General features: G+C 41.1%; 1 protein-coding gene across 14 annotated transcripts in view; it reads right to left on the reverse strand.

Annotated features, from left to right (window-relative positions):
* Positions 1-14,648, reverse strand: part of NCOA3 (nuclear receptor coactivator 3) — a 393,748-nt gene that overhangs the window by 45,564 nt on the left and 333,536 nt on the right. For 11 of the 14 annotated variants that reach the window (XM_072110548.1, XM_072110547.1, XM_072110549.1 and 8 more), the window contains 6 exons: positions 9,044-9,215; positions 8,655-8,951; positions 8,465-8,569; positions 7,891-8,116; positions 7,621-7,786; positions 6,889-7,027 (listed from right to left, as the gene is read on the reverse strand). In XM_072110548.1, coding sequence (XP_071966649.1) covers positions 6,889-7,027; positions 7,621-7,786; positions 7,891-8,116; positions 8,465-8,569; positions 8,655-8,951; positions 9,044-9,215 — 1,105 coding nt within the window. Of the gene's footprint in view, positions 1-6,888; positions 7,028-7,620; positions 7,787-7,890; positions 8,313-8,464; positions 8,570-8,654; positions 8,952-9,043; positions 9,216-14,648 lie in introns of those variants that run through there. The other 3 variants (XM_072110543.1, XM_072110552.1, XM_072110551.1) reach the window with 2 other exon arrangements.

A 14,648-nucleotide genomic window follows, 5' to 3' on the forward strand; every position in this document is an offset into this window, starting at 1 on the left:
GGAAGGGGCATTATGTTTAACAGTACTAGTACATGTGTACTTTCTCTTAATTAAAGGTGTATTCTCATCTGGGCATTCGCACCCAGATTTATTAATCTACCATATATAAACATTTCTTCCATTAGATGTCATTAAAAAAAAATGTACCTGGGTAAAGATAATTTCTCATAAATGTAGTGAAACAAGGCTGTGTCCCTGGATACGGCCACCTCTGCTGGAGTGATTGCACAAAGAAACCAAAAGTTTTTGTATATGAAATGTCCTTGAGTTACTGCATGTTGAACAGCCATCCTGTGGTAATGAACGTTGAAGCCGGGTGGTCAGGCAGAGCTTAATAGCGCATGTCTGGCCACCGTTGCCAAAATGTGAGGCGGTTGTACCCGAAGAAGCTATCTCGTTTCTAAAGGACCATATGATTACATTTATGAGAAATTGTCTTTACACTTGAACATTTTTTTAATAACATCCAATTGAAGAAATGTTTACATATGGCAAATGAATTAAATTAAATTGAAATGCCCAGATGGGAATGCCCCTTTAAGTAAGGAAGACAAGCTGAATAATTAATGCTCTGGGAGATATAGCTTCAAAGAAATATCCATCCAATATGCTAGTTATGGATTTATGGTCCAGCCCAGCCTAAGACCAAGTAAATATCTTGGATCAGGAAAGTGAGGTGATTGTTTAACTGTGTCTCAGCTTGCTCTAGCGGGCCTGGAAACAGATAACTGTCTTAGGAGCATAGTAAGTATGTCATGTCTGGTCTCAAAGACATCCAGAGATTTATTCGGATCTGATGAGATCAGGACCCTGATCCTATGAGCTATAACTCATCCAAGGTCCTGGATCTGATCCTGGGTAGGTGGTTTCCTAGAGCCCTCATATGGGTGTGTTGAACGCTGTCTAGACCCAATATAACCAGGTCCATTGTCTTTGTCTGGGGGGAACTTTTTACCATCAAGAGAAGAAAGGATCAACAAACCTCTTTCCCTAATTAGTCCAGCACAAGGTAACAAGGTCACAAATCGCTTATACTTGTACTCTGTCAACTGTATATATTATATATTGCATATATTGTTTTGTCTAGTGTGCCCTTAAGGAAACTAAATATGAAATTTAACCTGTGTCGTTCTTTAATGTCCATCAATGAATCCCCATGTCCGTGTCTCAGTTATCAACTTGCTACCCTGTGGTAGACTACCCGAAACACTATAATCTTGCAACTGACCAGGCTTTTATCCAACGGGAGTTATGGTGGGCTACTGTACTGGTTATGAGATAATGTTATGTCATACCGGAGGTTGTGTGGACAACTCTCTCTCACTTCCTGCATCTGGCGGAACCCGAGGGGGTGTATATAAAAACAATGATTGATTGACCTAGCGTACTCCTTTGGGGGTCTGAAATGTCACATTTGCGCAAATCAAAGTCAAGAGACACGGATGTGGGGATTGGTAAATCAAGATAAAAGAATGCAGGTTAAATTTTATATTTGGTTGCCTTAAGGGTATTTCAGTGTATTTCAGAGCACTTTATAAGATTCAACGAGATTTTTTATTTTTTTATAACCGCCATCAAGGACACCCAGTGGAGGGAACTAAGCGGTGCTGTCGTGGTTCAGGGAAAGAAAATTACAGGTACTAACCTTACATTCATTTAGTACCTTTTTGATTATCAGTTTCTCCTTTTTTTTCCTTTATATGTTTGCCTACCTTTTTTAACTTCAACTTTACACATGTATATTTATTGCAGCAACCTCCTGTGTTATATTTAGTTTTTTTCTAGTAAATATTGACATGACGGTGGCATTACTTCTTATGAAATTGTGTATTTATTCATTTATCTATTTATTAGTGATGGTCTACACAGCGTATGATCAGTTTTATTTTTGACATCTATGCAATCTCTTTGCAATATGAATATATCTATTCTGCGCCTACTAGCTACCTCCCATGAAGTACTTATTATCGCCGTCCACTAGAGATTATCTATTTTCGTCGTATAGTAAATATTACTTGTAGTGCGCTGCCTATTATTTATATCAGGACATACAGTAAATCCAAGATTCTTTGGTGCTTACCTTAAGTAGTACATTCTTATGATCTATATTTATATACAAATGTTTCCCTGTGTGAATTTAAAACGGATGTCCTTCCTACCTTTATCCGATCAGACTAGAGGCATTCATTCTCCAGCGCTGTGGAACACATGACTCCCTTATCGTTATGTCCACTCCGTACCTGTGGAACGCATAGTCCACTCGTGCTGTTTCTGGTACTGCGAAACACACGGACCTTGACTTCCGGTCTTGCGGAACGCACGGCCATTTTTCTACCTACACTGCGCAAGACCGGATATTGTCTTAGACGCTTGTTTGGTCAGGGCGGAATTGGGGGGGGGGGGTGTTCTGTGTTACATCAGAGCAGCGTTTAGTATTAAAGCTTGTGACTTTCTGTATGCCTCTATACTCTGCCCAAGAAGTGGAAATTGCTCTAGTGGAGTGAGTTGTAAGATCCTGAGGTACAAGTATATTATCTGCAGAATATGCTAATGAAATGGCAACATTTATCCATCAAGCTATTGTTCCTGAAGAAACCTTTCTACCCTTGTTCTTTTCTCCAAACAGAACAAATAGTCTGTTTTACTCCAAGAGGCAGTTCTGTCTAAATACTCCAGTAAAGCCTGTCTAACATCTAAGTTAAGAAATTCTCTCTCCTTTTGGGATGAAAGGTTAGTACAAAAGGAGGGTAGAATAATTTGAGACCACTGGAAGTCTGAAACTACTTTAACTACTCTATCAACAGTATAACTCCATCTTTTAAGATCTTAGTATATGGCGGTCTACAAGACAATACCGATAACTCCCCTATACGTCTAGCGGATGTTACTGCTACCAAGAGTACTACTTTGAAGGTCAATGTTCTAATAGAGATCTCATTAATTGGTTCAAAAGTATCTCTAGTCAAGGAGTGTAGAACAATTGAAAGATCCCAAGGGGATACCGTGTGTCTTGGTGCAGTGTGCATACGAGAGACCCCTTTAAAAAACCTAATGATCCAGGGATGCTAGGCTAATAAGGAATTAAATAAGGAACTTAGCACAGAAATTTGCACCTTAAGGGTGGCAAGTTTTAGGCACTTATCCAATCCCTTTTGTAAAAAATCTAGAATTTTAGAATTATCAGGTTGTTCCGAGTTTAAATTAGGATCCTGACAGAATGAAAAAGGTTTTCCATATTCTAAAGTATATATTTTAAGTCACAGCGGAAGGGCCTCTCAGCGGAAGTCATTAATACCTTGCAAAAAGGTAGAAAGCCCGTAAGATTAACCTCTCAAGAGCCAGGCCATCAGATGCAGTCTTTTGCTCAGAGGAGAATATGCTGGCAGATGGGATAAGAGCTCTGGTATGTCAGGGAGAATCCACAGGTTTACTATCGATAGTTACCTGTGGACTGCGAAACAGGCTCTCCGTGGCCAGAAAATTTGGATTATTGTTACTTGATCTCGTCTGATCTTCCTTAGCAGCCTGGGCTATAAGAGTGATATGCTGAGATGACACATAAGACAGATAAGAGTGCAGTTTTTAGGGCTTCCCGTACTGCTACCAATTCTCTGAAGTTTGATGATCTACCATCCTTGGAATCTAACCACTATTCCACTCACTGACATACTTCTATTGGTAAGGTTTTTATCTGGTCTAGGGTGTCATCATTTCCATTCAAACATCTCAGCATATGGATGTGAAGAAGGCGAGAATGAAGCTGAGCCCAGGTACTGCCGGGATTGATGAATTAATAAATCGAAGACCGACATAATCCTCATTATAGTGGATTGGCTACCCTGTAATAGAGCTCTTACTGCCCCCTCCCTGAACTTTCTGTATCTTCTCAGCAGGAATATAGGCAAATCAACCAGCGATGACTTTTTAAAAATTTAGTATCCAACCTAACTGGTGTAAAATATTTTGCACCATAAGTAACTGTGCTGCTACAGCAAAGCTTTTTGTAGGAGGTGATTCAGTTCACGTTCAATAGCCCCCTGTGTCTGGGGATTACCCACTAGTGTAAATTTTATACCTATAAGGAGGGAATGAAAAAGGCAGTTTCAGAACGTTTTTAATAACTTCTTATACCCATCTATTATTAGAATTTTTTTCCCATTTTGAATAAAAATGAGAAAGTCTTCCGTCTACCAGAGTCTGGCGCCCCTATTGCCCTGTGATGGTGCAACCTTCTTTGCTGCCAGAAAGGAGAATTCCTTGTCGTCTGACTTCTCGGGAAGCCTTTCTTTTTGGGATTTCAAACTGGCATATGCCTTTACCCCTCTGATGTTAAAGGTCAAAGACATAGACCCTAGAGGTACTTTAGGAAACCTTTTAGAAGGTCTTTGCCTTTTAAGAGAGGTACAAACCTCCTCACCCATAACTGCCCATATATTTTGTACCGTAAGGGATGATTTCTGGGCAAGTATCTGTTGGATACATGATTCGCATGAAGGTCTGTAGAGATATATTAAAAAATGTGTAAAGATATCATTATACAGGTGATAATTATAACTTATTACTTCATTATGGCTTGCACTCACTCGTCATAGGAAACCGGCAGACCATCTCCACAAACTCTACCATCTCCTGTTCTTAGTTTTTCAGAAACTTTCTTAGGGGGAGTATCCGCTCTCTAAAGAAATACAACATAGAGGGGAGCAAGTCCGTACCCTAACGGGTTAGGTGTACTCACCACCTGCCCAAAATATAGGACCCTGTGCGCCATACCGTAGATTCCTCTGCACTAGATTCAATCTGATCAGTTGTTCTGCTTCACCCGAACTCATGATGGCAACCAGCAAACAATCACGGGTTAGGAATGCCACAGAACTGCAGGCTAACAAATATGTGGCATATAAGTATACAATGGGCAACCAATTACAGCATACACTTATGGTAGGCTACATGCCACATGTAACAGGACTGATAAGTAGCTCTTCCAGACGGGCTGAAGCTGTGAACGGCCCCCGAACCAGGGAGCCAGGATCTCTTTCAATTGAAATTTTAAAATTTTCACGCCCCACGGCTATGGTCATGTGACCCTCCACGAGGCTGTCAAAAGTGGGGAATCAAAGGCTGAAATTGCCAGAAATGACGTGCCGCCTTCTCCTAGTATCGTTCAGGCGGTGCCACATCCCAGAGGTCCACCCCACAACCCCAAGCTAAACCGCCTTACCAGCGGCATCACGAGGATCCCGGCTGGAAACCACACACCGGATTCCCTCCAGGCAGGTACCTCCACGGCCATCCCGGGGAACACTAGAGACCCGGGGCAACCCTTTGCTCTGACGAGCACCGAGGAGTTTTCTCCTTGGAACCTCACTGTGGTTCCAGCTGGGTCCCCCGCAGGGACAGGAAATCACTGAGGCTATGGAGGAGGCATGGAGTTTTAAGGCCTGGGTTTCCTGTCCCTGGGGTGGACCCCTCACGTGGTGCTGTCATGGTGAAGGGACAAGTGTACAAGAGTACAAGTGTAGTACTACCAGTAAAAGAAATTTTTGAGTCAGTTTCCTTGTGCTGGACTAAATGGGGAAAGAGGTTTATCCATATTTGTTGATCTTCCCTGCTCTTGATGGTAAAAAGTTCCCCCAGGCAAAGACAATGGACCCAATATTAGGTGTAAATACAGCCCTGTAAGCTCATAGGAGGGCTCTAGGGAACTTCCTACCTTGGATCAGATACAGGAACATGGATGGACACACTCTCCAGCTTGTCTCCCTCACTTAATTAAGCTATTCAAGATAAGGGTGGAGAAGGTAAGTGACCTGTACGTCGCCCTCCCTGGTGGCTATATGGCCTATTTTCTGTTTACACAGATTATTGAGGGCTTGTTATCTAAGTGACAACTTGTACTTTTTAGCAGCTCCATTTAATATTTCTTGCAACACATGTTTTTTTACAGCTTTCACTATGCGCTCTAAATGACACCTCCACTTTATTCTTCAAATATGGTATCTGATTGCTCGTACCAAACCATATAGGTTTCATTAATTTTTAGTACATTGAAAAAAAACTCTTATCCAAAAAACGTTCCTGATATTTCATACTACAGTGTACAGAGCTGTCATTTCTTGCGGGATGAGTTGATGATTTTATAGCTACCATTTTGTGGATTGTTGGACCTTTTGATCGGGCTGGGAAGAATTGTTATTTTTATATATTTTTATATGTAGCAGACATTTAGGGACACGGTGATACCTAACATGCTTATAATTTCTTTTTAATTTTATATGTATTCCAGGGAAAGAAGGGCGAGTTAAAAGTGAACATATTTTCAATTTACTTATTTTTGTTGTTATTTTAGGCCCCCTAGGGCAGTGATGGCAAACCTTTTAGAGACCGAGTGCCCAAACTACAACAAAGACCCGCTTATTTATCGCAAAGTGCCAACACAGAAATTTAATTTGTGATTTATACTTCCTTCTCTGTCACAGTTTTCATTGATACCAGCACTCTGAGGACACCAATAAAGCAGAAAATAGTCCAAGGTAGCGCTGTCACTTTAAAATAGCTCTGTGCACAGCAAGTCCTGGGCTGTCTGGGACTGCAGAAAGATACCTGGAGTCCTCTCTGGTGACGGCCCACAGAAAGGGCTCTGAGTGCCACCTCTGACATCTCTGCCCTAGGGGGTCGGATTTCTTACAAAATATACTGCAATACTACTGTATAAGACTTCAAGTTGCAATGACAAGCGAACGGTGCCCTCTAATGTCACAGGGGGTACCTATAAGCATTCAAAGGTCTCCAGGGCTGAAACCCAACACAGTCAGTCGCTTTGTATGGTAAAAATTGCTCATTGACTAGGAGTCAAGTGCTGTACTTGCTATCATTTCCACAATGAGTCACCTGATCAGGTCCCATTGGCATTCCAGGCATTGGTAAGTTGTTCATCTCCATCTGGCCCATGTGACTATCATTACTGTTCATGTGCATCATGTTGTATGTGCCGGGGTTGGCCTGGTGCCCATACTGCTGGGAGAATGAACTGCAACAAAAAAAATCAAATTACCAAGATGAAAAGCATAATTGTGCCCATGGAAAAACATCAGAAATTCTGCATATGCACACTAACATATGGAGGGCTTAAATTTACGGCCGCATATAAGTCCCCCATAGTTGTCTATGGTGACCGGGCACGGTACGGCAAGTACAACGTGTGCTCACCATACAGTGTCATGGCCGCAAAAAAGATAAAGCGTGTTCTATCTTTGGCCGAAGGAAAGGCTGTGCGGCTCTATTCTCTATGGAGAAAGGAGGGGCGAACTGCGCTCGCTTCTTCTGCTCTCCACCACGCCCGACGTGTGCCTGGACGGTTACGGCCAGGCAGGCACACGTTAGTGTCCATGAACACTGAGTTGCATTCACAATTGTGCAGGTTCTGACCAACAATGGATGTGACCCAAGCAAAAAAAATATTAAAATGCAATATTTGCAGATATGGTAATTATACCTGGATAGAAATTGTTCAGATCAATTTAGTCCTGAAATAACTGAGGAACAAATCAGGATACTGGGTGACAAGTGTGAATTATTTTTAGTGTCAGTAAGAGGAATTATAAAAGCAGATCCAGGTCCTACCTGGGCCTTGCAATGTTTCCTGATGGCCAAACCTTCATGTCTGTTGACTGGTACATTTGTGTGCTCTGTGAGTGGGGGTTTTGAGAGGGAGCCATTCTGGATGCCATCATTGAGCTGGGAGGGCTGGAAACTCTTGTAAACGTGGGATCGGGTTGCTGATTCAATCCTTAATTGACAGATGAGTACAATGTAAATGTTACCCTAAATAGGAGGTGGGTATACCTTATGTAAATAAACTACTATTAAAACAACAATTCCCATCATGCTTACCATAACTGGGTGGGTATGAAAACTGCTGAGAAGAGGCTTGAGGCATGCCCCTCCCCCCCAGTGTAGTCTCCATAGAAGCTGTAGCAGTGACATTAGGGGGAGGGTTGAAACCCTGGGACTGTCCTTGCTGCTGTTGAATGATCAAGGCCATTCTCTGCTGACGGAGTTGGTGACTGATTATTTCCCGATTACGTTGGGAAACCATCTGGGCATTCAGAAACCCCTGCTGCAAAAAAGGATAGGCCTGTGATATGATCAAAGACAGGCTCCTGTCTGTACTAAGCACATCTAGCTAAGTGCTAATGACATATATATATATATATATATATATATATATATATATATATAAAAAAAGAGCATAAACCGTTTCATGACCATGACCAACAAAAGCCATCATTATCCCAAAGGAGCTTCAAACAACCCTAAAATATAAATAAACAATGTTATGGAAATATGTCCTGCTGCTCAGAGTTTGTGGAAGAAGTTCTAAAACACAAAAAAGTGGGTTCACAATAGTGATTTATTGTTATTTAAATAAAATAATATTTGGTCATTGTAAAATTGCAGTTCTTACTTGTGATGCTACTGGCGTCTGCATCACTGGCCTCATGCCTCCTGTTCCACCAGCATTAATATTTTCCACCTTCATCTCCAGTGCTCGTCGACTTTGGCTAAGAAACTGAAACAAATTAAAAAAAAAACTGTAACAGTAGCCAAGTGAACTGACTGACTCTATAGGAGATGAACCTTGAGGGTGCTCTAACCTGTTGCCCCTGGAGACGCTGCTGAAGTTGCATTCTCAGCTGTTTCGGGATGTTTGTCCTGGGTCTCATAAGATTAGCCCTTGGATGCATTCCTTGCAGGGGAAAATTACCATGCTGTTGCCCCATTTGTCCAATCATGGAATTAAACGTGGTATGCTGCCCCTGCAAGTTGTTGAAACCTCCAGCTTGTATCGTAGTCCCTTGCACGGAATAGTGTTGTCCATACATAGGAGGCTTCTGATCCAATAGCACTGGAGAATCTTGCGGTTGGAAGGCTTCTGGTTGGGAATCTAGAGTCTGACCATGTAGATTTAAAGCCAGGAGAACCAGGTAACAGAGGTTGGAGGTCCAATTGTACACCCTCCACCCAAATACATCAATGCACCTACCTGATTGACAAGTTCAGGGATCCCCAATGCACGGTCTATTTCTTCCAGTCCAGTGGGGTCTGTATTGCTCAAAAGGGTGTGCAACTGGTCTAACAAAGAAATTTCATCAGTTTGTCCATCTACAGTTGATGGAGGACATAGGAGATCATCTAAAGAACTACGGCCAAGCTGCCTGAAAAATAGAGAGCAGATATTGTAAACTATGAGTAATTAGAATTCTACTATAAAATGAAACCCCTGCAGACAGGAAACATTAATGCTATTAAAGAAAAAGGAATGCTAGTAGTAGGGTGGATGGGAGTGCAGGTAAGCCAAGGCAGCTAGTGGTTGTAGGGGACTCTATAATAAGGAAGACGGATAGAATAATTTGTTGCCAAGACCGCCTCAACCAAATGGTTTGCTGTCTCCCTGGTGCCAGGGTTCGGCATGTGGTGGAAAGGGTGGATAAATTACTGGGAGGGGCTGGGGATGACCCAGCTGTCGTGGTCCATGTTGGTACCAATGACAGAATAGATGGTAGGTGGAGGAGCCTGAAGAATAATTTTAAAGAATTAGGTTCAAAGCTTAAGGAAAGGACCTCCAAGGTAGTATTCTCCGGAATTCTACCTGTGCCATGCGCTACACAGAGCAGACAGCGGGAGCTCAGGGAGTTAAATTCATGGCTCAGATCCTGGTGTAGAGCAGAGGGATTTGGGTTCCTAGAGCATTGGGCTGACTTTTCACTGGGGTGCAACCTGTTTTCCGCAGATAACTTGCACCTAAATGGAAGGGGGGCTGCTGTGCTGGGGGAGAAGATCCTAGCAGGGGTGGCAGAGTATTTAAACTAGGATCGGGGGAGGAGGAAAAGGAAGACACTGAAGGGGTAGACAGGTCAGAGAGGGGGAAGAGTGTGAGGAGGCTGAAACTTTGTGGGTTGAAATTCAAAGCCAAGAGAGCTTTGAGAAAATTATTTTTGGTGTAATTTATAGACCCCCGAACATCTCTGAGGAAATAGAGGGTCACCTATATAAACAGATGGAGCGGGCTGCACAGGAGGGGACCGTAGTGATAATGGGAGACTTTAACTTTCCAAATATAAATTGGGGTCAGGGCTCGTCTTCATCTGTGAAGGGGAGGCATTTTATGAACATTCTTTAGGATAATTTTATGGTGCAGCTTGTAGAAGATCCCACAAGAGGTGACGCATTGTTGGACCTTGTGATTTCTAACAATGCGGAAATTGTCCAAAATGTCAGTATCCGGGAACCCCTTGGGAACAGCGATCATAATATAATTATTTTCCTCTTAAACTTTAAAAAGCAGAAACAGGTGGGAAAATCGAAAACTTTGAATTTTAAGAGGGCTAATTTCCAAAAATTCAGGGCTGCAATACAGGATATAGACTGGGATCAGATACTGTCACATGGTGATACTAATGTTAAATGGGAGAAATTCAAATCTATCCTGGGTTTTTATACTTCTAAATTTATCCCAATAGGTAACAAGTATAGACGGGCTAGATTACACCCCTCGTGGCTTACAGCTACAGTTAAAAGGGCAATTAATGAGAAAAAGAGGGCATTTAAAAAATATAAATCTGACGGGTCACCTGAGGCTTTCAATACTTACAAAAAACTTACCAAAATCTGTAAAAAGGAAATCAAATCGGCCAAAATACAAAATGAAAGACAGGTGGCTAAAGATAGCAAAACAAATCCCAAGAAATTTTTTAGGTATATCAATGCAAAAAAAAATGGGTCACAACAGGTTGGACCCCTTTATTCTGAAAATGGGGCATCGGTGACTGGAGACCAAGAGAAGGCGGAGATACTTAATAGGTTTTTTAGCTCCGTTTATACAATAGAAGAGAGAACTTATGACTTGGGTGGTGCCAGTGCGGGTAATGCACCCTGTAATATAGTAGACTGGCTGAATGTAGGCATTATCCAATCTAAGCTCAATAAAATCAATGTGTACAAGGCTCCTGGACCAGATGGGTTACACCCCAGAGTTCTTAAAGAACTCAGTTCTGTTATTGCTGTACCACTGTCTAAAATCTTCAGGGATTCCGTAATGTCTGGTGTGGTGCCAAGTGACTGGCGCAAGGCAAATGTAGTGCCAATATATAAAAAGGGCTCTAGAACTTCGCCAGGCAATTACAGGCCTGTAAGCTTAACTTCCATTGTGGGGAAAGTGTTGGAAGGGTTAGTAAAAGACTACATACTGGAGTATGTGACATCAAATAGAATAATAAGTGATAGCCAGCATGGGTTTACTGAGAATAGAAGTTGTCAAACTAACCTTATCTGCTTCTATGAAGAGGTGAGCAGGTGCCTGGATGGAGGAGTAGCTGTGGATATTGTGTTCTTGGACTTTGCAAAGGCATTTGACACTGTCCCTCATAGACGCCTGATGGGTAAAATTAGGGCTATTGGTTTGGCAGAAATCATTTGCAATTGGATTGAAAACTGGCTGAAGGATCGTATCCAGAGAGTTGTGGTCAATGATTCCTACTCGGAATGGTCACCAGTTATGAGTGGTGTACCCCAGGGTTCTGTGCTTGGCCCACTACTATTTAATATATTTATTAATGATGTAGAGGTAGGAATTTATAGCACCGTGTCTATTTTTGCAGATAACATCAAACTGTGTAGTGTAATACAGTCTATGGAGGATGTTCATAGGCTGCAGGGTGACTTGGACAAACTGAATGTTTGGTCATCCACTTGGCAAATGAGGTTTAATGTGGATAAATGTAATGTTATGCACCTGGGGGCCAATAATCCAAAGGCAAAATATGTCCTTGGGGGAGTAAATCTGGGAGAGTCCCTTGTTGAGAAGGACCTGGGGGTACTAGTAGATCATAAATTGAATAACAGCATGCAATGTCAATCAGCTGCCTCTAAAGCTAGTAGGATCATGTCATGTATCAAAAGTGGTATGGACTCTCGTGATAGGGATGTAATATTACCACTATACAAGGCACTGGTTCGGCCACACCTGGAATATGCTGTCCAGTTCTGGGCACCGGTCCATAAAAAGGATGCCCTGGAGCTGGAGAGGGTTCAACGTAGAGCCACAAAACTGATAAGGGGTATGGAGGGTCTTAGTTATGAGGAAAGATTAAAACAACTAGATTTATTTAGTCTGGAAAAGAGACGACTACGAGGGGACATGATTAATTTATATAAATATATGAATGGTCCATACAAAAAATATGGTGGTAAGTTGTTCCAGATTAAATCAGATCAAAAGACGAGGGAGCACTGTCTCCGTTTGGAGAAACCAAGGTTTAATCACCGGAGGCGACAGGGCTTTTTTACTATGAGAACTGTCAATCTGTGGAATAGCCTGCCTCAGGCGCTGGTCACAGCAGGGACAGCGGAGAGCTTCAAGAAGGGTCTAGATGCCTTTTTAAACCTAAATAACATTGATGGTTATGATATATAGGATTGTTTCCCCTAAATCCCTTCCTCATCCAATCCCTTCCCTTCCTTGGTTGAACTTGATGGACAAGTGTCTTTTTTCAACCGTATAAACTATGAAACTATGAATGATCCAATGTTCATTCACCCAGAAAGTTCCTCTATGCCTTTATTCCTCCAAAATCCACATTCTCATGCACATACGGGTAGAGATTAACCAGCATGTTTCAGGCGTTAAAAGATGCTCTTAGTCATGGCTATAAAATGCTGTCATACATATGTAGTGAAAAGGAGTAAAGCTTACAAAAAGTAAGTCATAGAGAAGTAACAAAAATACAAAGTTAAAAGCGTGTGAAAAAAAGTTTTAGAAGATAACAATAACATGCATGTTATTGTAGTAAGATTAATGCATATTGTGTAACGTATTTATTTGCATTGCGGCAGTTATCAAATTACCGATCATATAACTTCCATTAATGTGTGTTATCATGTAAATAGTGTCAGAAAATACATAATACCAATAACGCAAGCGCAGCATCAAATAAACTAGATGCATCAAATAAATGCAAAACTTATCATCCAAAATTAACCACTAAAATGAAGTACAACATGTGAAACGCTTTGATAAGTAACAGTGTTCAAAAGTTATAACCATATAAAGAGACGCATGTCAGAATCCAAAAAATGGGACTGAGCCTTAAGCTACAAAATGGCTGCGTCCTTAAGGGGTTAAGGAGAAGCAGTATAAGAACTGGAATCATTGGGAGCCATATTAACCCCTACACGCACCAAAACGTTATAGTACGTCCCTGCGGGTAGACACTTTTTGCTCTGAGACGTGCTATAACGTCCTGCTTCTGGCACCGGCTCACGAATGGAGCCGGCACCAGAAGCAGCGCTGTCAACTGTCTATTACAGTTGACAGCACGCGCTAACAGCCGTGATCAGAGTGTAAGGGTCGTGGCGCCTGCATGCTCAGACTGTTTACACTGCTCTACAATGAATTAGTACTGTAGTGCAGTGAATTGAACTTAAACCAGCGCATCAGAGCATCACCGGTTCAAGTTCAAGAATCGAAAAGTTAAAAAAAAAATTAGGGGCCTCGGCTTATACTTGGTCGGCTTATACTCGAGTATATACGGTACATAAAAATATAAGCCCCTAAAATGTCACTTTCCCATAAAAACACTTAATAAAGTATAAAAACCACAAAAAAAGCCACATATTTGGCATTGCCGCATCTGTAACAATCTGCATAATACAACAGAATCGTTACAGGACCCACAAGGTAAACGCTGGAGGAAAAAAACGTAAAAAACTTTCCGCAATAAGATCATTTTTAATTAATACCATTAAAAAATGCTCTAAAAAGTGATTAAGAAGTTCTGCACTCTAAAATAAGCCTACTAAAATGAACAACTCTTCTCGCAAAAAAGAAGCCCCTAACCAGATTTGTCAGCCGAAAAATAAAAAAGTTATGCATATGAAAAGATGGTGATGCCAAAAGGTACAAGATTTTCTCCAAATTAGTTTTTATTCAGTAAGATTGAATAAAATACACAAAACCCCCACATATTTGGTAACAATGTGCTTAATAAAACAGAATTGTTATTAGATCCGCAAAGTGAACCCCATAAAAAAAAAAACTCCAAAAAAAGATCATTTATATTTAATACCCTATAAAAATGCTCTAAAAAGTGATTAAACAAACGTTATGCACTCTGAAATGAGAACACTAAAAAGAACAATCCCTCTCGCAAAAAATAAGCCCTGAACCAGATTTGTGAGGCGAAAAATAAAAAAGTTATGCATATGAAAGATTGTGAAGCTAAAATTAACAACATTTTCGCCAAATTACTTTTTATTCAGCAAAAATGGGAATGGGAGGTATTTTCGGAAACGTGGCAACCCATAGAATAAAAATAATATACTATTTTTATGGTATGGTAAACAGCCCAAAAAAACACAAAAAAATCTTCCAAAAAATTGATGATTTTCATCTCCTCCACCTACAAAGAGTTAATAAAATCTCCACATTAGCTATAGATGCCCCAAAATTACGTACCAGAAAAGTATATCTCATGTGGCAAAAGAAATAAGCCCCTATAAGTCCAAATAAAAAAAAATAACCTGTACAATTTGACAATGCAAATCTGCTCTGGATGGCACCTCCTTTCATTCTATGCCCAGCCGTGCCCATA

This window comes from Engystomops pustulosus, chromosome 6 (genome assembly GCF_040894005.1).
Source record: "Engystomops pustulosus chromosome 6, aEngPut4.maternal, whole genome shotgun sequence".
Lineage (NCBI taxonomy): Eukaryota > Metazoa > Chordata > Amphibia > Anura > Leptodactylidae > Engystomops > Engystomops pustulosus.